Source organism: Bipolaris oryzae (assembly GCF_000523455.1).
Source record: "Bipolaris oryzae ATCC 44560 unplaced genomic scaffold scaffold_23, whole genome shotgun sequence".
NCBI lineage: Eukaryota > Fungi > Ascomycota > Dothideomycetes > Pleosporales > Pleosporaceae > Bipolaris > Bipolaris oryzae.
This window is the reverse complement of record NW_006911299.1, coordinates 87,891-112,798: the sequence shown is the minus strand read 5'-3', so window position 1 is coordinate 112,798 and position 24,908 is coordinate 87,891. Positions and strand designations below refer to the sequence as shown.

At 51.3% G+C, this 24,908-nt stretch overlaps 8 protein-coding genes across 8 annotated transcripts; 3 read left to right on the top strand and 5 right to left on the bottom strand.

Moving 5' to 3' along the window:
- Nucleotides 1–875: 875 nt before the first annotated feature.
- COCMIDRAFT_87265 (uncharacterized protein) lies at nt 876–2,646 on the bottom strand (the record flags this gene model as incomplete). The annotated part of the gene is made up of 5 exons (XM_007686869.1): nt 876–1,235; nt 1,295–2,049; nt 2,108–2,197; nt 2,246–2,476; nt 2,529–2,646. The coding sequence occupies 5 exons, from the start codon at nt 2,644–2,646 to the stop codon at nt 876–878; spliced, it is 1,554 nt and encodes a 517-aa protein (XP_007685059.1).
- An 829-nt stretch (nt 2,647–3,475) lies between these two features.
- COCMIDRAFT_34104 (uncharacterized protein) lies at nt 3,476–4,775 on the top strand (the record flags this gene model as incomplete). Its single annotated transcript, XM_007686837.1, has 2 exons — nt 3,476–3,790; nt 3,990–4,775. 2 exons carry the CDS (start codon nt 3,476–3,478, stop codon nt 4,773–4,775), a joined length of 1,101 nt encoding a protein of 366 aa, XP_007685027.1.
- Nucleotides 4,776–4,957: 182 nt separating this feature from the next.
- COCMIDRAFT_87449 (lytic polysaccharide monooxygenase) lies at nt 4,958–5,793 on the bottom strand (the record flags this gene model as incomplete). Its single annotated transcript, XM_007686868.1, has 3 exons — nt 4,958–5,134; nt 5,185–5,476; nt 5,534–5,793. 3 exons carry the CDS (start codon nt 5,791–5,793, stop codon nt 4,958–4,960), a joined length of 729 nt encoding a protein of 242 aa, XP_007685058.1.
- A 2,381-nt stretch (nt 5,794–8,174) lies between these two features.
- COCMIDRAFT_2681 (uncharacterized protein) lies at nt 8,175–11,008 on the top strand (the record flags this gene model as incomplete). Its single annotated transcript, XM_007686812.1, has 4 exons — nt 8,175–8,649; nt 8,700–9,187; nt 9,236–9,573; nt 9,619–11,008. The coding sequence occupies 4 exons, from the start codon at nt 8,175–8,177 to the stop codon at nt 11,006–11,008; spliced, it is 2,691 nt and encodes an 896-aa protein (XP_007685002.1).
- Nucleotides 11,009–15,911: 4,903 nt separating this feature from the next.
- COCMIDRAFT_23783 (uncharacterized protein) lies at nt 15,912–16,865 on the bottom strand (the record flags this gene model as incomplete). Its single annotated transcript, XM_007686825.1, has 3 exons — nt 15,912–15,926; nt 15,978–16,447; nt 16,508–16,865. The coding sequence occupies 3 exons, from the start codon at nt 16,863–16,865 to the stop codon at nt 15,912–15,914; spliced, it is 843 nt and encodes a 280-aa protein (XP_007685015.1).
- A 954-nt stretch (nt 16,866–17,819) lies between these two features.
- Nucleotides 17,820–18,294, bottom strand: COCMIDRAFT_23782 (uncharacterized protein; the record flags this gene model as incomplete). Its single annotated transcript, XM_007686824.1, has 2 exons — nt 17,820–18,023; nt 18,115–18,294. The coding sequence occupies 2 exons, from the start codon at nt 18,292–18,294 to the stop codon at nt 17,820–17,822; spliced, it is 384 nt and encodes a 127-aa protein (XP_007685014.1).
- A 718-nt stretch (nt 18,295–19,012) lies between these two features.
- Nucleotides 19,013–21,414, top strand: COCMIDRAFT_87355 (uncharacterized protein; the record flags this gene model as incomplete). The annotated part of the gene is made up of 2 exons (XM_007686867.1): nt 19,013–19,358; nt 19,469–21,414. 2 exons carry the CDS (start codon nt 19,013–19,015, stop codon nt 21,412–21,414), a joined length of 2,292 nt encoding a protein of 763 aa, XP_007685057.1.
- Nucleotides 21,415–21,594: 180 nt separating this feature from the next.
- Nucleotides 21,595–24,540, bottom strand: COCMIDRAFT_87444 (uncharacterized protein; the record flags this gene model as incomplete). Its single annotated transcript, XM_007686866.1, has 3 exons — nt 21,595–22,008; nt 22,088–23,335; nt 23,389–24,540. The coding sequence occupies 3 exons, from the start codon at nt 24,538–24,540 to the stop codon at nt 21,595–21,597; spliced, it is 2,814 nt and encodes a 937-aa protein (XP_007685056.1).
- Between the last annotated feature and the right edge of the window lie 368 nt (nt 24,541–24,908).

Below are 24,908 nucleotides of genomic sequence, written 5' to 3'. Positions count from 1 at the left end.
TTTTGGGGGGGGGGGGGTTGGTTTGCCCGTTGGGAATTCGATGCTCAAAGATCAGCCGGTTGATTGGCGCCAAAAAAAAATGACGTGCGTGCGTAGTGTAGCTCTTTTCAGGCCCCAAACCATCACCCATCCGACGACCTGACAACTACTGTGCATGATAACAAACTTTCTCCTTTCTTCCTTCTTCTTCTTCTTCTAGAAACACACGAAATATGTTCGACTTTTTACCTCTTTGAGAAAGACTTACTTTTTACCTCTTTGGGAAAGACTTACTTTTCCCCTTTCTGGGTGTTTAGGTTTATTAAAAAGGATACAGAGTCAGAGCATTTTTTTTTTTAAATTTGAGTCAAGGGAGATGATCCCAAGGCCCCGGGGACACCGAGGGACTTGATTATGCGATGGGAGTCCAAGGCCGTGAGAAACACCGAGAAGGATTCGTCGTTTTGCGCGCTTGCGTCGTGGAAGTAGCCAAGGCGGTGGAGATGGGTCCGGGTTTTTATTGCTTACTTGCTTTGCTTGAAACGGTGTTGCACCGGTACGGGCGTGATGGTTTGTCGGATAGAGTAAGTACTGGAGCATGTGAAGATGTAATGGTTTTGGGTAGGGTGTAGGGACGTGGAAGAGTGCAGATAAGGGACAGCACGCCAAATATATTTTCCATGACCAAGAATGAATTGAACAAGCCACGAACATGACAGAAAGAGAGGAAATATGATGGCGTCATTTCTCCCGATACGCCAGGTTTCAGGCCCATCAAACGCCCAGATATGCGTACTTACTATAACCCCGATACAGAAAAACACGAGACAAATAAAAGGCCCGAGAGAGATAGAAGGAACCCGAAAACTGAAAGCAAACAGATAACAATGGATCCCTCAGACCTCAAGGCCTCCAACCATGTAGAACAGCAAATAAGCCTCGGCAGCGAGAACCTCGGCCTCACTGACAAGCACGACCTTGCTATCGTCAAACATGAACCAATCACTTCCTTCGCGGCTGTAGCTGATATAGTGCCCAGAGTCCATTTTGCCCTTGTGCACAATGACGCTGCTGAGCTCGTACACGAGGGCGTTGGCAGGGCTGTTGATGTTGTAATTTGTCACGGGGATACCGGATGCTTTTGCCGCGCGCAGAGCCGCCTTGTGGGCAGCGGTGTACGGATAGATATCTAGCTTGACTGGGAAGCGAACGGGCGTTTCAATCTTGGAGGATGTGGATTTGGTGTGCTCGAAGCGCTAGAATTGCATGTTAGTTTATTGGTCAGAGAGGGTTCGAAGGATGCGGGTGACGGTACCTTGAGGTGGATGGATAGGACAGGTGGTAATCGCTTGATGCTGAGTTGCTTGGTGGCGTTTTGCGGGCTGTCACAATTCCTACATGTGTATTCTGCTGAGCCGAGTTTCTCTTTTGCGGTAAAGCGCTCGAGACAGTCGCGGAGGTCCAAGGGCGTTTCTTCGCCCTTTTCGGCATTCATCTTTCGCTTCTTGCTCTGGATCCGTACGTCAAGACTAAGATCCATGTAAGGATCTTGTGCTGTGGTAACGTTTCGGCAGCTGTCGCATGTTACTGTGCTTGACAACTTCCCACAGAACGTCTGATGTATAATACATTTGCAGTCCTCCGAATCGTCTGTTGATCCACCGTTCGCAAGATGCAGCGTGTTGAGTATAAACTGCATGTACTCGTGGGCGTCTTGCTGTTGATAACCTGCAAGAGCCTCTCCTGCTAGCCAGCTTCCCATAAGCATGCTGACAGCGCCAAAGCCCTCTGTCTTCTCAGCCGAATGGAACTCGACAAACATTTCGTCGAGCGCGCAGCTCACGCACGACTCCTTCTCGCAGTCTGTTTGCTTATGCCCTTCGGAGAGGTAGAAGTTGCGTATAAAAGGGTTGTGGACGAGGGTCTGTAGGATGACGCTCATGAAGCATGTCTGGCCCATGTTGTAGAGACCGCGCAGGCCTATCGCTCGGCAGGGGAGAAAGGTTGAATTGCTGATGACAAGCTTATGGTCCTCGGTCGTGGTCGTGTCTTCGTACTTTCGCTTCTTGCCTGTAATATCGTCAGCCGACTGGTGTTGCTTCCCGCCGTTTCGTGATGATATGCGCACCCTTCTGTAGCCTCAGAATCTCCAGCGCCTCGTCGTATATAAAGTCCTGACAGTTACCGCAGTATACATTGCCATCACGCGATTCAACAGCTACTGCGCGTTAGCCTTTGCGCATCCCGCGCACGATGCGGCACCTACAGAAGCAGTGCGACTTGGTCTCAAAATGTAGATCGCGGTCGGTCTCGGTCATGATGTTGGGACACTGCAAGCACAGGAACAATGGCCTTAGTGAGACTATGGGCTTCGAATCCGCTGTCGCATTATATGTCTGGGCTATTATACTTGGTTTCTCGTGGATGTTCTGGAGGATGGCCCGGTAGTGCTGGAGCGTCTGCTTGCGCGCGTTTTCGAACATTTCGCCCATGTGCTCTGGCTGGTCGTCAGCGCCATCTAGGTGTGCGTGATGAAGTAGCAGACTTACCACAGCCATACTCGATATGCGCCATCTGGCTGCTAGGCACGATGTTGCCCTTAGCATTCTTGACAATCTTGGGCGACGCCAGCGCCGACGCCTTGGGGGCGACTGCTATCGTGTCCATGGTGCCGATTTGGAAGCAATGTGAGATCGATTGTGTGCACCTCTACTCCCACATGCTGAAAGCGCAAGATACAGATCTAGCTAGCCGTCGCGATGCGCAACGTGGGAGGGGGGTATTTCTGGGGTTGCGGGAGGCGGACCTGCATAGTACCAATCGCGTCAAGCACGAGATGCGTCACTAGCGCATCTCCCAGGAACTTGATCACTCACTCCGATTCCGATTATCACCCCCGAAACCTTCTTCTAGAATGATTATGGATTCGATAGCAATTGTAATTTGTTCGATATTCACAGGGTGGTGCCCGATCGTGCCACGTCTTCAACCATGGATTGGACATTCTTGATTCATCATTTGAAGCTGTTGGCAGTACCCTATGGACGAGAAGGATGGGCGCAAATTCATATGTGCAATTCCAGAACTCCAATTACATACACCTGGAAGCACTTTCTTTTTGTAAAATCCCAGTAATCCACATGCACCGTTTACCAGGTGTGTTGGATGGGCAATTCACAGACGATTCAGTAAAACTTCACACTAGCATGCCCATGACTCGTATGGTCGATGTGCATGCAAGGTACATGTACCGAGGCCGCTTCTTAACTCCCCCGCCTCCGAAACTTCCTGTAAGGATAAAGATGATTATAAATCCAAACAATATCCATCACATCTCATAGTGAAAAACATGTTCCAATTTCTGGACTGCTGAAACATACACACACACACACACATACAAACACACACAATCTCTCACAAACACACCTCAGAATACAACACTGCCCCATTGCACAACCCAGCACATCCGGATCAACTTGAAAAAAACATGCCCTCAATGCCACCCAACTCTTCCCTCCCAGAATCAAACACATCCCTAACATACACTACCCCTTGCTCCCCTCCCCACCTAACCTACACGCCTGTCCCAACACCGTCTCCCAACGAACTCTTGATAAAAGTCCATGCTGCAGCCATAAATCCTGTGGATATACAGCTTTGGGGCAATCCCGTTGTAGGATGGCTGGCTGGTAAAAAGGAGAAGGGAATAGGGAGGGACTATTCGGGTGTGATTGTTGCGGTAGGTGAGGAAGTGAAGAAGCAAGGCAAGTGGGAAGTTGGGGACGAGGTGTTTGGATTGTACAATAAACCTGTATGTTCTTCTCTATTTTATCATCTATTTTTTCTTCTATATTTCACATAATTATATCAGCGTGGTTCCCACGTTACACGACCACCTCCATCATTATCTTTTTTCTTGTCCCATACAGAAAGAAAAACAAGTGCAGAAAAACACCCCACAACCTCTACAGAAACCCCAACTAACCACCACTCTACCTCCAAACAAAAAGACTGCAGAAGGAACATTCACACACTACCTCACCATCTCCCCCAGCACCTCCCCCTTGGCCAAAAAACCCCCATCCCTCCCTCACGCCTCGGCATCCGCCATCCCGCTCGTCGCCCTAACCGCCTACGCCTGCCTCTCCTGGCTCCCCTCTTCCCCCAGCACCCCCTCGCACCCCTACCGCATCATCATCTCGGGCGCAAGCGGGGGCGTCGGCACGCTCTGCCTGCAACTCGGCAAGCGACTCCACGGCAGCCACATGACCGCCATCTGCTCCTCGCGCAACGCCTCATTTGTACGTTCGCTGGGCGCCGACGACGTCATCGACTACACCACGCAAAACGTGCGAGAGGCGCTCTTGGAAAAGGTCGGGAAAGAAGGGGTCAAGTATGATTTGTACGTTGACTGTGTGGGTGGGACAGACGTGTTTGGGTATTGGGGCCAGATACTGCGGAGACAAGGGGCGTATGTTACGATTGTCGGGGATAAGACGGAGAGGACGGCTATGGGGGGGCCGTTGACGTATTTTACGTATCCGAGGCAGGTTCTGAGGTTTGTCAAAGGGTGGCTGGTGGGGCCGCGGTATGCGAATGTTATGTTGTGGGATAGGAGTGAGTGTTTGGAGCAGGTGGCGGGGTTGGTGGAGAGCGGGGAGGTGAGGGTTGTCGTGCAGGATGTTGTTGAGGGGATTTTGAAGGAGGAGAGGTATGAGGAGGCGTGGGAGAGAGTTAAGGGGGAGATGGTGGGGGGGAGGGTTAGGGGGAAGATTGTTGTTGATGTTTCTAGTTAGTAGGAGAGAGAGAGAGAGAGAGAGAGAGAGAGATTGTTGTTGGTGGTGCACAAAGTAATGTTTCATTTGGCTAACAAAGTATGGATAAATGAAGTGTTGAGAAGAGAAATGCCCTTGTTCTGTTGCCTTGACTTGGTCCTTCCTATACTACAAGCCCTCCACCACAGCTACTCTCTCCCTCTCTAGCACTGAAGCTTGGCTGGGCCGGGGATCTTGTACTGACCATTGCCAGTGGGCTGACCTTGAGAGTTGTAGATGCTGACCTTGATACCGGCATCATCGGCCCGGTAGGCGCCAGGGAAGCTAACAGTGGTTCCAGTCTTTGATCCTGAGGCCGAAACGTTGACTTGAGCACATCCCTGTGAAAATGTTAGTAAAGGTTTAGTTGCATATAATCTCGATTTCTTACAATGTAGAACTGTGCACCGCCAACGGAGCTAGCGCTGTGGAGCGCAATCAGCTCAGCTCGCACGAGATACTGGCCTGAAGCAATGCAGGATGGGACGGTGAACTCAGTCCATCCGTTGTTGGAGATCATGCGGTCAACTCCCCAGGTAGTGCCTTCAAGACCGTCCTCGGCGACCTTGAACCATTGTAGGCCAGAGGGTGAGGCACTGGCTGCGTTGGAGACCTTGGCCATGTAGAAGATGGCGGGACCCTTGTGCGACTTGGCAATGGGGTGGTCTGGGTCGTTGGCGCCTCTGTTAGGGGTTAGTAATGGATCCATCTAGAGTGTAGGATTGCAAAAAAAAACGTACTGGGCTCCTCCAACGACATGGCCCCACTGGACACCAACCCTGTCACCGCCCTTGACATCAATGACCTTGCTCGACGAAGAGACACCGGTGTTACAGGCCATGGCACCATCGTTGACGTTGGTGATGGGGTTGTTGGACGAGGCAACACGAATACCGTTGCCTAGGCCAAAGTCCTGGCCGTTGACGCGGACACGCTGAGCAATGGTGTGGGCTGACCCAAGAGCGGGCAGCAGAGCAATGGCAGCGGCGAAGAACTTCATGTTGAAAGAGTGGATGAAGGTGGAGTGGTAGTGAATGAGTGCTAAGGCAAGGTGAGGTGCCTTATTCTGTCGTCTTGCCCATGTCTTATATAGTCATTAAGAGTAGTCATGATACACAAGATGCTGCCCATTTCAGGACTGTGAGGCCAAGCCTTGCCGTTGTCTACGTCAATCGCTGGGCTGCAATCTATTCACGCCACAAGGGAACCATAGCGAAATGGCGTGCAGGAGTTGGCATGCACTCCAGGCTTTTTTTTCACGGTAGTTCCGGCGGCGGCAGTCAGCAAGCTCCCAATTAGGGACATGGCATTTAATCAAGTGGAGCAGATGGTCGATTGTGCCTAGACGCCGATACAAGGCGTTTCGAAATAAATGCGCCGTGTAATCAAGCACCCGGCAAGCATTGCTTGGCAGTGGCATTTATGTGCTGTCGGTTAATATATATTCGCGACAAAGGCCCGTGAGCGAGGCCTCATGACCGGTTTCTGGAAGCGGCCTTGCGCCATGACTTGTGCATGGTACTCTTTCTTTGATGTTTACTGTTGGGGCAAACAATGTGTGTGGTGGTGGTGGTTTGACTGCAAATGAGCGTCGGAGTTTAGTTTCTTCTTCTTCGAGTTGGATGTACATGTTTAAATGCAGATAGGGGTAGTTGTGTATACTACTTTGGAGACGGAGCACTGCTCGTTGGGCCGGCTCCGCGGCGAGCACTTCGCCAATCTCGTTTGCATACAAACTAAGTCCCCGTGCAATCCGGAGGCGGCATGCCATGTCCAGGAGCAGGTGGCCAAGCGAAAGTTGGATGTAAGCGAGAAGAGGCACAATCTCTCGATAGACATATAAAGAGGAGTGTGCAGCCGCCATGGTGGACAAGGTAGTCGGGCATCATGTGCAACGTCTTGTTTGGGAGCGGTGTGTAGTAGACAGTTGGGGGCCGGAAGTGGAAGGTGTTTGATATGCTTTTCCTTTGACGATTAGCGGTTCCATGCTGGTATGGTGGAGGGCACTAGGCGAGATGCATTGCACATGTATTTCTCCTGTGCTGACCAATCAGAAGCGCAGAAACTGCAAATGTTGCACTAGAGGACAAGGCACTGGCCATGCTGCATTTTGCTGCAGCTATTCCTACTGCTACCCGAATCCATACTATACATACATATGTAGGCATATACCGAGCAAGTCACGGGTTTTGACATGTGCATGCAGACTCGACTGCACGCCATCTTGGACCTGCAGGTGCAGGCTGTGGAGCAGTGGCCATCTTGGTGGCTTCATAGATGACGACACTGGAACGGGTCCAATGCTCGGGTTTCTTGGTTGCTTCGACTAGCGATGGCACTTGGGTTTAGGGTAGCATTGGGGCAAAGGGGTCTTCCAGGGTACACGCGGACTGCAGCACGCAGACGGGAAACTTGGACAGAGCGAGAGTTAGCAAGACGTGTCCAGGTGGGCATAGTCATGGCCGTATTCGCTCTGGTCTGCAGAAGCATATCTCCAACTGCAACTGCAACTCCGTCCCGGACCGGCACCTTCGGCTGATTTTCTTCTTCCCCCCCCCACTTCGTCTCCACGTGTTTGAGCAGCGAGTACTTACTTACTACATTCTACGTACAGGCATACATAGACATATATAGTCTATAGGTGTCGATAGAGGTGTACCTGTAGAACACTCACTCAGAAATACGGCCAATGCTCGATCAGTGACCCGGATATAACGACCTCGATCGCTATGTATACATAGATAGATATATATGCAATGCCTTGTTGGCAGTGGTGGTGCAAGCGCATGTGTGGCGACTCGGAAGACTGCGCAACCGGACGGCCTTGACGCGCCCTGGTGATAGGCCAGATGAAGAGCAGCGCCACAGACTAAAGGCTCGAGTCGGGCAGATTTGGCTGGCTTGTTGCATCTGCGCAATGACGATGACGCTCGTGTGTTGTGCATTACATCACTCGCACACCTTGGATGCCTCTTGTCGCTGCCACAAAGCCGCCCGTCGCCAGGCCTTATACCCCCTTTGCTGCCTGTCCCTGACATTCACTGCAAGCAGCTCCTCGACACATCCATTCACCTGGAGCGTGCGCCCATTTTCGCCCAACATTGACGCACCTGCATGCTGATCTACGCTGTACATCAACATTCCCGCACCCTCGATTTGACTTTGTTCCCGTTCGTGCCCCACGCAATCTCCGCCCTGGCCTCCCCGCCGCCTCCCTTGGCACGACCCTGTACGTCACCACCAGCCACACAACCCGCACGGCACTTCTTCTCCCTGTTGCTGTGAACCCTTTCCTCCGTATATCAGCCAGGGTCCATCCCCGCTGCCCGCTTGCCTTTTCTATTGCTCTCCCCAAGCCTGCCATCCTGTCAACCATCCGACATGGCCATGCAGCGACCAGTGACGCCCTCGGCCTCCTACCAATCTGTGCCACAGGTCGACGATCCAGCCCACCTCAGCCGAGGATACGGCGTGGGCACCAATGACTTTGCATCCTCTCCACCACTAGCTCACTATGACCGCTCCCGCCTCGGCAGGTTCGAGGAGGACTTTGATGCGCCCACTCGGGGCACTTCAGTCATTGACGGCGACATGCAACCGCGCTCCTCCTCGCGCTCCTCGACCCTGAACCAGGGCGTCACGCCTTCACGCAGCGGCACCTTGAAGAAGAAGGGCTCCGTAAAGAGGACCGGCAGTCTCAAGCGTAGTGGAAGCAGAAAGTCCATGCACGCTGGCAGCATTCGCGGCGTGCCCATCGACGACCAAGAACGTGGCTATGATCGCGAGGATAGTGTCTTCTACACGCCCGTCCCTACCAAAGGCTCGCCCACCGAAATCCTAGCAGAGCGCTTTCAAAGTACGTTATCATTTGGCCCATTGGTTGAACTGCTCACTGACATGTCGCAGCCTGGCGCAAGTTTCTAAAAGACCTCATTACCTATTTCCGAGAAGTCGCTGCTTCCTATGAACACCGAGCCAAGTCGCTCCTCAAAGTTTCCAACGTAATCAACAATACCAATGCGCCCTCTGCACTCCTCACCGAGGGAGGTCTGAATGACGCCAACCGCATCCTCCGCGAATTCCACAAGCAGGCAATTGCTGAAGCCAACAAGGCCCGGGACGTGGAGACAGACGTCATCAACCAACTCAGTAGCCTCCGAGCCGACCTGGCGCAAAAGATCAAGGAAATCAAGTCTCTTTCAGGAGACTTCAAAAACAATGTTGAGAAGGAAAAGGAAATTACCCGGAAATGTGTGACAGCACTTGAGGAAGCCCTCGCGACAGCAGAGGCAGACCCTACAGCTGCTGCTGGCAAGGGTGACCCATATGTCGTCCGTTTGGGTGTCGAGCGACAGGTCGAGAGGCAGATTGACGAGGAGAACTACCTACACAGGGTGAGTTGCTGCACTTGCACAGAAACCATGCCAAACTAACCAAAACAGGCCTACCTTAACATTGAAAACTCTGGTCGCGAACTCGAGTCGATTGTCGTTGGCGAAATCCAAAAGGCCTACAATGCTCTAGCCAGTATTCTCAAGCGCGAAGCTGACGAGCAGTACAACACGGTTGAAAGACTGCGGAACGGCCCAATTGCCATGCCCCGTGACCTTGAATGGAGCAAGTTTGTGAGAAGCGATCCTCACTTTGTCGACCCCGATCTGCCATTGCGTAAACTCGAGGACATTCAGTATCCAGGCAAATACCATCCAGCTACCACAGAGGTTAGGGCTGGTATGCTTGAGAGAAAGAGCAAGTATCTCAAATCATATACCCCAGGCTGGTAAGTAATTCCTTTTCTTCCACATGGCCCACCTAACAAGCACAGGTATGTCTTGTCACCAACTCATCTCCACGAATTTAAATCTGCCGATCGCATCTACACTCAACCTCCAGTCATGTCCCTGTATCTGCCAGACCAGAAGCTTGGTTCTCGTTCCCAGCCCGGAAGTTCCTCCCACAAGTTCGTTATCAAAGGCCGTCAAGCTGGATCCATGCACCGCGGCCACACTTGGGTATTCCGGGCCGAGACGTACGATACAATGGTAGCCTGGTTTGAAGATATCAAGGCCTTGACCGAGAAGAGTGGCGAAGAGCGCAATGCCTTTGTTCGCCGACACGCAAGTGTCAGGAGCACCAGCGCTGGCAGCGCCCGCTCGGCCAGCTCCGACGGCGGTCTCGAGGAAGACGAGGCAGACGCCGTTCCGTTTTCCGCCAGCCAGTCATTGAAAGATCAAGCCAGCGACCAGTCCTCGACGCGACCTACACGACCTTCTCCAGGTGGGCGATTTCCGTCTGATTTAATGGTCAACCGTAACTTACAAGCGCCCCTTTCGCCATCTAGTGGAAGTTCGGAGGTCAATTATGATTTAACAACTGCATCCGGGGGACCGCCACAAGAAATGCATCCCATGTATCTCGCGCACGAATCAGCCCACCAGCCCCTTGAGCCTATGCAACACGCACAGTATACCCAGCCAAATCAGCAGCAACCGCAGTACACGCACGAAAATCCATATGTGACCCAGCAATCGTATGCACCTGTAGCCCACGACTATCCTGTTCAACCTGTCCAATCTGAGAGCCACTATCCATTCTACCCTGAGAACGGCCAGTCCCTTCAACGCCATGATAGCAACAACTATGGTGACTGGATTGCGCCCGCCGCTGGAGGAGCAGCGACGGCAGCCCTCGCAAATGAAGCATACCGGAAGAAACAATTGGCCCAGCAACACGCAGAAGCTCGACAGCAGGAATTGAACGGGCAGTCTCAGGCGATGAACTATTCAGGAGACCATTCTGCTCCCGTCCCTGAGCAACAACATCCCGGTGAGATCAGGCCTGATCAAATCGATGATACTGGTTACGTTGCACCGAATGTGCAACCAACACCTGCACCAATCGTTGCTCCTATCATGAACAATCAGACCCATCCTCAGCACGTCAATGGTACTGAATCACCAGTCACTACGTCGTCTTTTTTAGGCGAGTCTGAGGTAGGCGCCGTCCCTACCTTTGGCAAGACTGTCAATGGCGGCCCTGTTCCTGTTGAATTGGTAGATACTGCTGAGGAAATGGTACAGCCTGGAATGGTCAAGCGGACTGGCACCGACTTCAGTGTAAGCGATCTCCATGTTCCTGGCCAGTATCCTAGGACCAGTATCGGTGATGCCACAATCACTCCAAGAGTACCTAACGGGGTTGCAACAACGCAGTAACTTAGGTCACCGCTGAGGCATGATTGATTGTACCATGTGTATGAGTATGTTGACTGGGTTATGGATGACGAACTACATGATTGGCTGGGCCTACGGGTATACGGTAAAAGGCTGGGATGGTTTTGGGACTGGTGGCTACTGGTCAAAGACATGGGCATGGGATACACTCGGACGGTCTTTTCTCTGGGCAACCTTGTTTTTCGCGATTCCTCTTCTTATGTTTCTGAGCGAGAGCTTTACACGCTCGTTGCGGACTTTTCTTCTACCGCTCTCCTCGTGCTATTGATACCCTATGCGATATTCCCCCTCTAGATAGCTTTGTATGTCTTTTGTTTTGGAATTGAATCATTCGTTGGTCTGATGTGTAGTTTTGGTATGTCATTGACAGATATTCCGTATAGGGATGCATACAGGCCCTTCTGACTCGAGAATGATTGCTCTTGAAACCTAGATGCGTTATTTCTCTCTAGCCACACGTTCAAGAGTCAACACCCTAACGGAGGATAACACAAAGCGGAGTTTCAAACTTGACGTCGCAGTAGAGAGGAATGTCATCGAAAGAGCCATTGAAAGAAAAATCATGCGTTAACAACCCATCCAGCATACTGAATCAAACTAACCCCCACCTCATGAAACACAATACCCGAAAAGAAGAAGAAAAAGAAAAAAAATATACCCACAAACCTTGCACCTTCTGTAACACAAGGCCTTCGTATTCAGCCTCAGTCAACCCACTTCATATTAATTACCCGCATCGTTGCTATGCGCCATTACTCAGAATCTCAGCAGTGTCTCTTTCATCATCGCCATGGGTTGTGAGGGCCATGTTGTTCTAGAAGCACGCGAGGTGAAACACTTGTTTTGTAGGGTTACAATACGAAAGAGAGAAAGAACGAAAAAAAATAATCTGCCAAACCCGAGTTCTGGATCTCAGCGGCTCCGTACGTTAGAAACAAATCCATGCATAAGTAGTGGTAAGCAACCGACGATGCCAAGGCCCCCTCCCCCTCCCCCCTTCCGATCGATGAGAGAAAACGTCAAGTATATTCCCGGAGTGAGTATTTGTTTCGTACCTATGCATGCGTGCATGTGTGCGTGTGTGTGTGTGTGCAAAAAAAAACGCCGTTCGTACATGTGCGAAAAGTTATGTAAGGAAGAAACGACGCGGTACTACTACTATGCACAGAAGGCACAAAACAGTGCAAAGAAAAAAAAAGCTTACTGCGTTAAAAGGCCTTGTCAACTTCTGCGTCTCACGCCACCCCTTTTTTGCTTCCGTATCGCTCGAGTACGAGATAGGAGTCAGAGAGAGAGAGAGAGAGAGAGAGAGAAAGGGTTTGCGGCAACGTTTGCACTACTACACTACGACAACGACGATGACGACGCTTAACGCATATAAGTTTCTAGTATCTTTGTCAAGCCACACACCCATAGTACACATCACATATAGGAGTGTTATACATACTACTACTACTTTGTGGTAATCATAGAACCAACCCAACCCAGCCACCAACTAATTGCCCCCCTCCCCTCAAAAAAGCTCATTTTACTTACTTATTTTACTGTGCATAGGTATAAGTAGTTTAGCACAAAACAAAAACTTTGCCAAAGCCACACCAACCAACCAACCTTTCCCTCCCCCTTCTCCTCCCTTCTCCCCCTCTTTGGCCTAGCCAAACCAGATTTCCCCAGTATTAATCTCCGCACAACCACCGATTTTTTTTAGTGGCGATACTTGTCCTTATTTCCCTGAATGAGTGAGTGAGTGACTGGATGGATGGATGTGTGTGTGTGTGTGTGTGTGTGTGTGTGTGTGTCTGTACATCTCTTGATTGTCTGGGGGGAAGGGGGGGGATGAAGATTTAATTACTATTCTCATTACTACAACACCTTGCGTGTTAGTTTGAGAACAAGGGGAGAAAAAAGTGGCTGGGCTACTACTACTTAGTCACATGCAAGTCACATGCAAGTCACTTGAGGAGCAGGGGAGTGGGGGATGAGGCGCTAGTACGAGGAGGGCTTTAGTGCGGTGGTCTCTTTTTTTTTGCACAGCCACTACTGAACTACTAGGATGTGGTGGTGGTTACGTGGACCTTTTGTGCAAGCTGTGCGCGGGTTGGATGGGGTCATGGGAGAGAGGCGTGGTACTGTGTAGGGAGTTTTTTGCGAAAGTAGGTTGTATGATTAAAGGTTCTGGATTCTTTTTTTCTTTGAGGGTGGTTGTGGGGAGGAAGGGGAAGATTGGGTGGGTGTGGTGTCACGCGATTATGGGGTGGTGTGCTTGTGGGATACGAAGGATGGGATTTTGGACTGGATTCTCCCCGTTTCACGGACTTGGTTTAGATTGTTTCTACTACTTACGTCTTACGTAGTAGGAGATAGAGGGGAGGTGCGTGGGTTGGGGTTGAAACGGGTTAATCAAGTGACAATGACGAAACATGTTCATGTCGCAATGAACCATGGTAGATGCGAATGATATGCTCAGGGTTGAAGAGAAAAGCTGGAAACAGGGGAGAGACAGAGAGGGCAATGCACATTTAGTGATTGGCGGAAAATGTCACCAAGACCAAAAGAGAAGAAGAGGAAAAGATTGACCATCTAGCACTGTCCTTCACCCAATGATTACATGTAAGAAACGGGATCAAAGGCCCGGTAACCACGGTCGTTTGACCTCACCCCCCTTGACACCAACTCGCACCCACCAAACCGAACCCTCCCCAAGTTCATTCCTCACCAGCAAACCCGTGTTCCTCCCCAATAGTATCGTTTACTCGCACCTTACTACACCATCCCCCCCCCCACTCCCCAGCAACCCAAAAGACCCAAGACCGAGAAAAACCCCTCCCTCCCTCCGCCTCAAACAACGTCATGCACAACCCATGTCCATGTTACCCTTTCCAAACCCAACTCACCTTCCCAAAGCCGTAATCATCCCCAAGTTTGCGCCTCACATAACGCGTGTTTGCGCGCACGCACAACCGCCCCCCAAAGCATTAACACAACCCGCGCGCGCCCCCCCCCCACACTCAACGCATAACCCCCGAAAAAAAAGAGTCTTGAGTTTTGCACTAAGTGCGTAAGTAAGCAAGTAGACCTTCCCCCCCTCCCCTTCTTCTTCTCCAAGCAGCCTTGTAACCCCAAGAACCAACAAACGGGGGCGCACGCACGTATACGCGCTCTTTCTCTCTCTCTCTCTCTCAAACACAAACGACGCCCACGCGCGCGCATCGTCACTTTAGTAGTAGTAGTAGTAGTAGTAGTAGTAGTAGTAGTAGCAGTAGTAGTTTTCCTAGGTTAATCCCTGGTTATACATTTTATTCTATTTTAACAGTACCTAAGAAACACTTTTATAACCCTTTTATATGTATATATAAGACCGAGTTTTTTCTTTTCTAAAAAAAATATATATAATAAAAACCCTCACTATTCTTCATGATTTTTTTTTGGAATTTGGTTATATTTTTATATATATATTTTTATTTTTTATTTTTTTTAGAAGATGTTTAGAAAGGGGAGAAAAAGAGTGGGAGAGAGAGAGAGAGAAAGAGGGGGACAAAAGATGCGGAAACGGACGAGCAAGGAGAGAAAAAAATAAAAATGGGGACGAGTTACGTAGGTATATATATGTGTGTGTGTGTGTGGATGGGTGGACGTGGGTGTGGGTGTGTTGTAATGTAGGGATACATGCATGTCAATAGTATAGGTACAGTAAGACGGGTTGATGACGACGACTTTTATGTGTGCACGCGCATGTGTGTGTGCGTGTGTGTATGCAGTATTGTACTAACTCGGCCGCGTTTCCCTTTTCTTTCCCATTTTCCCCCCCTCCCCCGTAAGGCTGAGAGTTTGAGCCTTGGCTTTTTTCCTTTTACTCACCCCCTGTTGCCTTTCCCTCTTTCCTCTTTTTGCCTGGCTCTGCCTTGCTATGCGGGTGACCCGGCGCTCGGGTCCGACGGACTTTAGTGAGGGAAAGAGAGACAGAGAGCGTAAGGGTAGGAGAAAAGACGCGTGGGAGCAAGAAGAATACGAGTGGGCAAAGAAGGGGTCGTAAGAAAAAAAATACGGTCGTGTGACCTGTGTATGACATATTAATGGCTATTCTACGTAATCAATAAAGTCACCATACTCGCTCTGTATCCAATCGTAGCTATCCACATTCCACATATACTTCACTCCATGTTGTTGCTGTTCCACAGGACCTGCTGTTGATTTGAATTTTTTGTATTGACCAAGGCGACAGAGTAGACTATTGGGCGCCTGCTGGATCGGCTACTACTTTATGGTGGTGACAGTACACACGGGCGTGCCTGTTTTGAGATTTTAGGTTTTTGCTGATTTTTGGGGATACAAAGGAGCGGCAGGACAGAAACTAATGTCCTTGACTGGTGGTTTGGGGGGGTAAGGAATGTGGTGGACGTAAGATTACCGTCCGGTATAACAAAGAACAAAATATAAGGGAGGGACCTTGGTGCCCGCAATGTATGTGCGCCAAATGTTAAGTTTGTAAAGTTGCCCATTTCAATTGCCCGGTATCTAACACCCCACGAACGCCCAGATGGAAAAGGGAAATAAAAAAAGAGGATAAAAAAAGAACAAAGAGGATCGGGATATAACACGAAGAGGGACAAAAACTCTGCTACTACAAATCTTTCCTGTCCTCGTTCAATTCTGGCTCAAGGTGTATCCGTCATATACTGAATAGTAACGGGCTAAATCGCAAGATGATTCTTACTCTCGTCGTCAATGCGTGGTCGCGCACACCGTAGTGCGAGACATGAGGTGAAGGAGATTAGGTGTGTGCGGTATCGAGGGTATTGAGGTTTTGTTCGTCAGCGACTCCAACCGTGGAAAGGGCTGAGGTGAAGGGCGCAATCGTTGTGCGCAGTGTATCTTATTTTGGCGCTCATACGTTGGTCACCTGGTGTCATATTAGCATGTCACGAGGGTGTTCTGACACGTCTTGCTTTACCTTCAATATCCGCCTCGAGTAGTCCTCGTTATCTGCGATACTGCCGTTGCTCTGCCTTCGGTCCATGAAGCTCGGGTCCAGACGAGAGTCGTTCATGGACGAGTTGCTCGTGTGCAGCTTGCCACTGCCAACGAATGAGTTAACATTGGCGGCGTTGCGACGGTAGTCTTCTTCAGCCTGCTGTTGACGTCTCCGGCGCAACAAGAACCAAACACCGAACAAAATGGCTGCCAGTCCTAGTATTCCGACGACGACACCCACTGCGATGGCGACTGTGTTGGGCTTGTCGTCCTGTGGAGGTGGCTGAACCGGAACGGCGGTGGCACTGGCAACGGCAGTGGATGATGGCGCAGTGCTAGATGTCTGTGGTGCTAATGAGCTGCTGCTGGATGATGATGATGGCTGAAAGTAGTCGACTTGGTTCCTGGTGTTGCCGGTGAGGACAACCCACAGAAGATTCTTACCACCACCTGGGAGGGATTAGCATGACGCGCATACACACACAAGAGTATTTTGCATATTTGACTTACAGCCAGTGGTGTCATCACCTGAACATGTGGTGCTACATGTCTCGTTCTTGACTTGCCATGCTTTGGCAGGAATCTCGTCACCACACCAGCAGTTTTCACCGTCGGACAAACCCATGACGTCCTTGTCGAGTTGCAAACAGACCAGTTGGCAGTTACCCGGTGATTGGAAGTTGTAAGAGCCATGGTTCTCGAGTGGTAGGCCGGTCTCGAAGCAGCCGATGCTGGTCATGGCACTGGCGGGCTTTGTGACGGTGGGTGTTGTGATGGGGTTCTTGATAGTTGGTGTGCCAGTCTCGGCAGAGGCCATGGCGATGATGGAAGCCGCTGCGAGAGCGGAGGCGAATCCGAAGGAGACCATGGTGGTGGAGTGGTAGGCTGGTCCCGTGACGATGGGTATGGTGCTTCGGCGGTCCGGTCAACGGTGTATCGGTTGACCGTAGGGGTGCTTGAGTGCGAGTGTCGCACTTTTGGCCTTTGCGCAAGGGCGTCTACACATGCAAGGCCTCAGTAGGCAGTGCCTGGATGGGCCGCTAGATGAGGCGGTCGACGGGTTGATGGACGGGGATGAGGGCGAGGCTGTGGTTGTTGTTGTTGTTGTTGTTGGATGATGGGCGTTTGGGCGGCGTGAGAACGGGGGAAAGGGTCGAGCGTGGGCTGATTGGGTTTACTTGGGTGACGGGGCGATGGAAGATGGGATGTTGATAATCGACGGTGGTGCCTGTGTGCGAGTATGGGTGACTGGGTACGGGCAGGCAGGAAAGCAGGCTCGGTCAACGATGCCCAGCGGCGTCTTGAGAGGTTGAAACCGAGGGCGTAGGGACAGGACAGATGTCGATGAAACGGTTCGGATGCCCCGTGGAATGCACCCCTGAGGCGGTAGGCAAAAGGAAGGAAAACAGTCGGGGGGGAAGGGGCGGTGGGAGATGTGGAGGGCAGCGGTCAGGTCAAACGATTGTGGATGTATGTCGATGGTAGGTAAGTGACAGACGGGTGAAGCAGACAAACGAGAGGAGGCTCGGGCCTTGACAGAAGTGGATCGCGAGTGAAGAGCAAAGCAAAGCAAAGCAAGGAGAGGGCGCCCCCAGTCAGCAGTCGGGATGGGCAGGCACCGCCGGCCCAGGAGAGCAGGAGCCAGCCTTGGCAGCTAGCGCACCGGCAGTGGCAGTCAGACGCACCCGTACCCTCGCACGCACACGACACCGCTTCGGGCAGGGCGCCGCAGATTGCCAGGCCCCCTTCATCTGCCTCTAGTGCTGCCAGTGCTGCCACGACATAGACACACACACACAGGCAAGTATTACTTACACAGTAGTTAACTGCTCTTCTCCTTGCCATGGCTGCCCTTAGTACCAACGATGCCGCTCGCCGGGCCCTCTGGTGCGAGGGCCGCCGGTGCAGCGCCATGTCCAAGGCGGAATAGCCGGCCCCACCTGCTGCCAGGCACGCTGCCGTGATTGGCTGCCGGCCCAGCCAGTGGCGTTTCACCAGCAGCCACGGCCGACAGGGGTGCGTGTGCCTGAGGGCTGACATTGTGCCATTACACAGTGCCATTACGGCGCCGCGCGGTCCTGCACCGCGTCCACGACGGCCCTTGGCTCGACGCCTACCGACGTTGGCTCCTTGTCGCCGCTCAACTTTGCTTTTTGCCCTTGGATCATTGGATTGCAGGCCGAGAACCTCTGCGCGATCCACTCGTCCCACTGTTGGGACCGAGACTGATTGCTGAGTGCGCCATTGTCGCCTCGCCGAGCAGCAAACGCGACGCGGTGGCTTGACGGCGCTTTCATGCTCATTTAACCCCCGGAACATCCTATCACTATGCTGTACCTACACGCCGCTGCCCGTTGCCCGCTTCTTCCGGCCCAACCACTCACCGAGAACTCTAGACGTGCACGCCCGGTGCGTGTCCTGTGTGTGTGCCTGCTCACCCGCATACCCTGTGTACTTACGGAGGTACATATGCGCTCACACACGTACGCGCTCACACACACACACACACACACGTATGTAAGTACACATGTACATATTTACTCTGCGTGACGTCCACTCCCTCCCTCCCTTGGCTTTCCCCCTCTTGTATCCATAGTCCATGTATGTCCGTCCTGTCTGCGAACCCGACACACGGCCTCCCTGCCGGCCACCCCGCTTAACCGTTGCGCCTCAGCCTCTGCGCCGCCAACGGGCCCATTAGACAGCCGTCAAATCGTCTTGGTATCCTGAGACAAAGGCGCACCACCACGGAGTCAGGCAGGCTCCATCTCAAGACTCAAGACCGTGTCAAAGTTCCCCAGCTTTGTCGCATCCTCCCGTTAAGCACACCCCATTATCTGTGTCCACCTACTATGACCTGTAAGCATGTACGTAAGCACATAGACCAAACCACCAAGCCATTCTCGCGATCCTCTTAGTCATCACTGTCACGTGCACTGCCCGCTTCCCAATTTGGACATGCCCTCAATGGCCTACCAAGCTGTACGCCCACTTCGATGACCACCACCCCGCTTGATGCGCCGTCCGTCTGCTGCCTGCCGCAGAGCAGTGCAGTCGCTCCAATTGCCCACTGCCCATCACATATGGATCTCTGACGACCTCCTCGTCCGCGCCCTCCATTCATTTTTCCCTAGCTCGTGTCCACACCAGAGACGCCATGGCAGCAATGTCCCGGGGCCATTGGAGGCTAGGAGGAGGGCAGCCAAGCGTCGGATGACTGTCTCTGCGGGGTTTCATCCTCAATACACCTTCCAATCGCTCTTCAACCTGGGCGTTCTGTTTGCCTTCCGCAGAGAGTCGCAGCCCGCTTGGAGATATGAAGCGCCATCCTTGCCACACAGGACCGAGCCATTGGACCTTTGTATGTCTGCCATGTAAAAACACAATTTGCTCTACTAATGATAGTAGTGAATCAACAGCCACCGAGCTCCCCAGTGCCTCAATTCGATCGTATTTCACATTCGCATGCAGCCTCGACTCCCCAGCCCAACCCACTCGCCTTTCCAAACTCTGACGAGTTCGAATACACCTCTACTGGGAATTCAAGTGGGGATATCGAACGGATTAGCGCGCATATCTTGGCCCGCTTCGACGACTTCAAATCCGAGGTCGTATGCGCTGGAGACCTATCCTTTGCTGAGCGCAACAGACTCCTTGCCAATGCCTGGAAGTCCTGTTTTCCAGTCCACTCGGATGCATGGATATACAATACTATGGTAGTCGAGTACGTGGTAGAACTTGGTTGGGATCCTTCAAATATTCTCTCGGAACACGAATCGTTCGCACTTCCGCCCATGTACACATCGCAAAGCCAAGACTTTCTCGACAGTTTAGGGAAATCTTCAGCACGTTTTCCATACGCTGCCAAAGTCTACCATGACCTTTCCATGAGAGTGGTTGAGTTGGCGTGGTCTGCCCCAGTCTCGAAGAACTCTTCACAGGACACCGAGCTTCTCTCCATCATTCGGCTGGCGCTTCAAGGCGCTCTTTCACCAAACAACCAGATCGAGCCCTCTATAGCACACACCTTGGCTTTGGTCACGGAAAAGATTCAAAACATCGACATTCGAGAGGCGTTGCGCTCAATCTTCACAGGCGAAAACAGTGTACAACAAAGCACCATATTGTTACTTGCGCGTGCTGCGACCGACTACAGGCTCTGTACTACTCTAGAAAAGACACTTTTCTGTCTTCCACGAAAGCAGCTTCAATCGCTTATACCATCGGTTACCACATCTCTGGTCACAGCTGTTGCGCGGGAAACTAAACTGCGGAATGGGGCTCATGAATATCGCCTCGACGCATGGTTAACGGTGCTTGAAGGTCTCGATAAACGTTCAGCCTCTCACGCGTCTAGCGCAGACCATCTCGACACTGCGATTGCAGCAGTGAACAAGTATGTCTTCAGGAACAGCAATCCTGGCAGAATGCAAGGCCATGTGTTGCTTCACGCCTTGACATTTCAATTGACACAGCAAACACTGTACGCATCTTACAGAGAGAGGACATTGCAGCTCATCTATGCTCCCGTACATACGTCTCAAGAACCTCTAGATTTTGAAGCACTCTTAGGGCGTGTCTTTGCTCGCATGCGAAGAGAAGGTTTACCTTGCACACCCTTGGTAGACCTGACTGTATATACCTTCACTCGCCATGCCGATTTGATATCCGTATATCGCATCCTATCCATAATAAAACAGCACGGATTCATGCTGGAAAACGCATCAAGCATCCAGTCTCGATTCATAAAAAGAGCAGCCTCGCTCCCCCGCAAAACCGAATCGATGAACGAACAAGCCCGTCAACACTACGCCTTTGCTCTACGCACCTGCCAAGGCATAACCGACCTCCTTGTCAAACTCATCTCTTCTTCTACATCCGCCGCAAGCGCCCTGTCCCACACAAAGAAACATCTGCTTTATCTACAAGCCCGCCGCGAATTCACTGCAATCCTCGATCGTGCCTCCGCAAATCGCGCTCTACCCCAAGTCTATGCCACTACTACGGCCGATATACCCACTTCGGACCGCACAGTCCTCATCCACCAACTCGCTCATTTCTACTCGATCAGCACCACACGCTCCCATCGTGAGACGTGGCGCTCGATATACTACCTTTACAACTACCTTCAGACGTACTCGCTACCTATTGGTCCGTTGTTCACCAAAGCCGTGGTGCGCGCTGCGATCATCCGGCCCATGATGGAACATCGATTCATCAGTGCGAGAAGACTGATTTGGGTCTGTCATCTTGTTGCGCGGGTGGAGGGCGAAGACGTAGCGAGGCAGATTGAAAGTAGTTACTGGCGCTGGAGAGGCGAGTTGATTAAACACGCTAAGCGGGCGCATGATGATGCGGGGGGAGATGTGAAAGCGAAGGCTATGATAGGGAAGATGAAGGGGTTGGGGTTGATTTGAGAAATGAGAAGGAAAAGAAAAGTAGAAAAGAGATACCCCGTATGTAGAACCGTGTGAATGTTATACAAAAGAGGAGATGTGGAGTAAAACAAGACAAAACATGTATACTTGATGACTATCAAATGTCTTCCCCTAATTCCATTCATCTGTTGTGGAAGCAGCAAAAAGCCCCTCATCCCCCTAGTACCTATCAATCAAAAACATCCTGCGCTCATACTCCGACATGGCCCCCAACATGCGCCTCTCCCCATCCTTGATCGCCAAATAATCCTTCACCAACCCAGGTGCCAACGCCTCGTGCAACGCCGCATCCCTGTGCAACGCCTCCATTGCCTCGCCCAGACTCTTGGGCAGCATCTGCGTCACACCCAGTTCCGCGCGATCTTCGTCATCCAGCTTGGCCGGATTGACAGAGATGTCGCGTTCGGGGTATGCAGATGCGGGTTCGTTGGCCGCGAGACCGAGGATGCCTGCTGCGAGCAGTGCGGAGAGGGCAAAGAAAATGTTTGCGGTGCCGTCTAGGGCGCGGATTTCCCAGTGGCCGGGCCCGATGCGGCGGAGAGGGGTTTCGCGGTTCTGAGTGCCCCATGCTACCTGTGTGTATTCGTTAGATGATGTATTTTTTTTCTTGGGTCATTAAAAGGGGGGGGGAAGTGGAAGGGATATAACGTACCCAGGATCCTCCAGACCAAGAGTTATCCTTAACTCTTGCGTAACTATCTTCTTGTGGCATAGTGAATGCACAAATGGCGGGTAAGTGTCTCAATATGCCTCCGACGAAGAATTGCATGTCGCGATCAGGCGGGTGCAGACTAATGTGTGCGTGGGCTGCGGTGCCTATTCCTTCGAATGGGTGTGGGTGCAGCGTTGCTCGCAAGTCATGCAGACTGGCTATTTGTGCAATCGCCTGTCGTGCTTGGATCAGTGTGTCGATGGCCAGGAGCGGTGGTTGCGGTGGCAGGACAAACTCATATTGGCCTGGGGCGGACTCGGCGTGGAATTGTTGGAGCTCAATACCCATGTCTTCGAGTGCGAGTACAATCTCACCCAGGAAGGGTAGTTGAGTCCACTGTTCGGGCGACATGGTACTCCAAGCGTGCGTCTTTGTTAGTGGTGATGGCTCTGCTTGTGCGGCATTGGTGGATGACGACTGTGTGTTCCGACGGAGAAACGTGACTTCGATCTCGAACCCTATGAGCAGAGTGGCTGAGTAGTTGTATTGTAGGTCGTTGATAAGTATCTCCAGATTGTTACGGGGATCTTCTGGAAGAGCGGAGCCGTTCTCTGAGCGCCAGTAACTAAACACCGTGGCAGCTGGGAGAGGGTCCTTGTTGTGTGTCCGGCAAAGTGAACGTAAATCAGGCTCAACATAAATTTGACCTGTGGTGTTCATAACAGAAGTCGGGCCGTCGTTTTGTAAAATCCCAGTGGTACCTCGCGAGATCCCTATACGTCTGCCTTCATTTATTATCCGTGTGAATTCTCTAATGGGAACCACACGACTCCGAACGGTGGCTGTGTAGTCAAGCCATTGCACATAGATGAATTTGGTATTTGGATTATTCTCCATGAAGCTTTTAAACAGTTCAATGTCGTATACTTGCGGTACTTTTGGTGGTGGTGGGAAGTTGGGTGGTACGTAAGGAGACGCAGACTCGCTGGCGCGCTGAGGAGCAGTAGCCTGATCGAATACAGGCATGTTGGGTCCTGGTGTTGCAGTTGGTGATTGATATGGAGAAATTGGCGCATTGGGCTTTGCATTGTATGTCAGCTGCTTCGGCGATAACTGTATATTCTCATCAAACACTGCCTGATAATGCAGGTCATAGAGAATATTAGCGTTGTTGAACATGATATCTTTCGTCATACCAATGGCTTGGTGAGGAGTGAGATCGCCTCTCTGGATATATTCGAGGAGTAGCTAGCTTGATCAGCATGATCGGAACATGTAATCCAGCATATGTTTCATCTTACCTCAAGCCAGACTTCACGGAACTGCACATTAGCAAGCCAGAAGGTCTCTGGGAACCAATGACCATCGCTAGAGTAGAGGAGTTTACTACCGGGAACCAACTCCAAGGCTTGACGGAGGACCGCTCTCTGACCATCTCTGCTGACCATGGGAAAAACTTCGCCAATATCTAGGTACACGTGTCGGTAAACAGTTGCAAGGTAGCCCGCTTCGCGTGTATATGGATATGCCGAGTGAAGAATGACAAAGGGGACTTGTGGGTAATTTTCTATCAACGGCTGAAGAAAGGCAGGGTTGGACTCCAGCAAGTTGATATCGTTGTCGCCCAGGCCGGTGTGCAGCTGGAAGGGTTTCGCAAGTGAATCAGGATGTGGTAACCGCTCCGAAAGTATCTCGAGTGTTCGCAGCACTAGATAGTCATTCAGGGGCTTTTTTTCCATTCGAAAGTTGCGTTTACGAATACACGTCTTCACGTAGCGCTCGAAAGGGTGACCAACTGCTTTTGCAGCCTCATCGTATTCAGGCTCAATATCCAGCCCCGTCCGGTAGCATACGACAGACTTGAAACCAGCAATGCTTTCGTCCTCTACAGCCTCTTGAATTATCCTCTCAAAATCGTCGGTAAGGTCGGTCCAGATCTGTGGCAAAAATTGACTTTTCGCCAAGTCGTCTTCTGATGCATCCTGCACAAGACTTTCCATCAGCCGCTCAGCAACAGTTTCGATGCGCACGATGCGTTTGGTAGGTGCCTTGGTATATCGGTCGTGGTATTTGTAAGGGAAGACTTTGTCCGGCAAAGCAAGGCCATCATCAATAAGCAATGCGTGTACGTTCTCAAAGCATCGTTGGTGCAAACGGTCCGAGTTGCTTCGAAGCCATTCCACTCTCTGTGCAAGGATCTCCTCCCAATCCGCATCCTCTCCACACTCGTACAGTAGACGTAGTTGTTTAGCTGCTCGTAGATGAGAAAGCGACTTGAAAGTATCTCTCAAAGCTCTACCTTGAGCTTCTGTAGTAATGGTTTCAAATGGTATTGTGTCTATATGTTGAGGTAGGATAAGATTGTGCGCGTGATTGTCGATGATTGGGTAGTTGTTGACGACATGCCGTAGATGATCAACTGTGGGCCGAGCTGGGGATGTGGTTTGGCTCATGGTGTCTTTCGATAGCTAGGCGCATATAGTTTCCTAGCGTACTGATGTATCTGCTGGTATCCTGTCTTTCGAGTACTTCGATGGCGCCTGCTTACTCTTGAGAACTCCAAAGGAATATGCCGGTAGACTTCTTGTTTGTATGCTTTGGGTTTGAGGCGTTACAGGCATGACCCAAGCCAAGTTTATTTGCAAGGTTATTTTCCAAGGTCAGTCAGATGACGTCAACCCAGGCGGAAGCTGTGGATGAGCAGACTGAATTGCGCAACATGCAAATGCCTACACGATGTCCCACGAAAGGATAGAAAGTGAATTATTTGGTACGGTAAGGTCGGGCTGACCATAGTAAAGCAGGGAATTTTGTCAGCCCA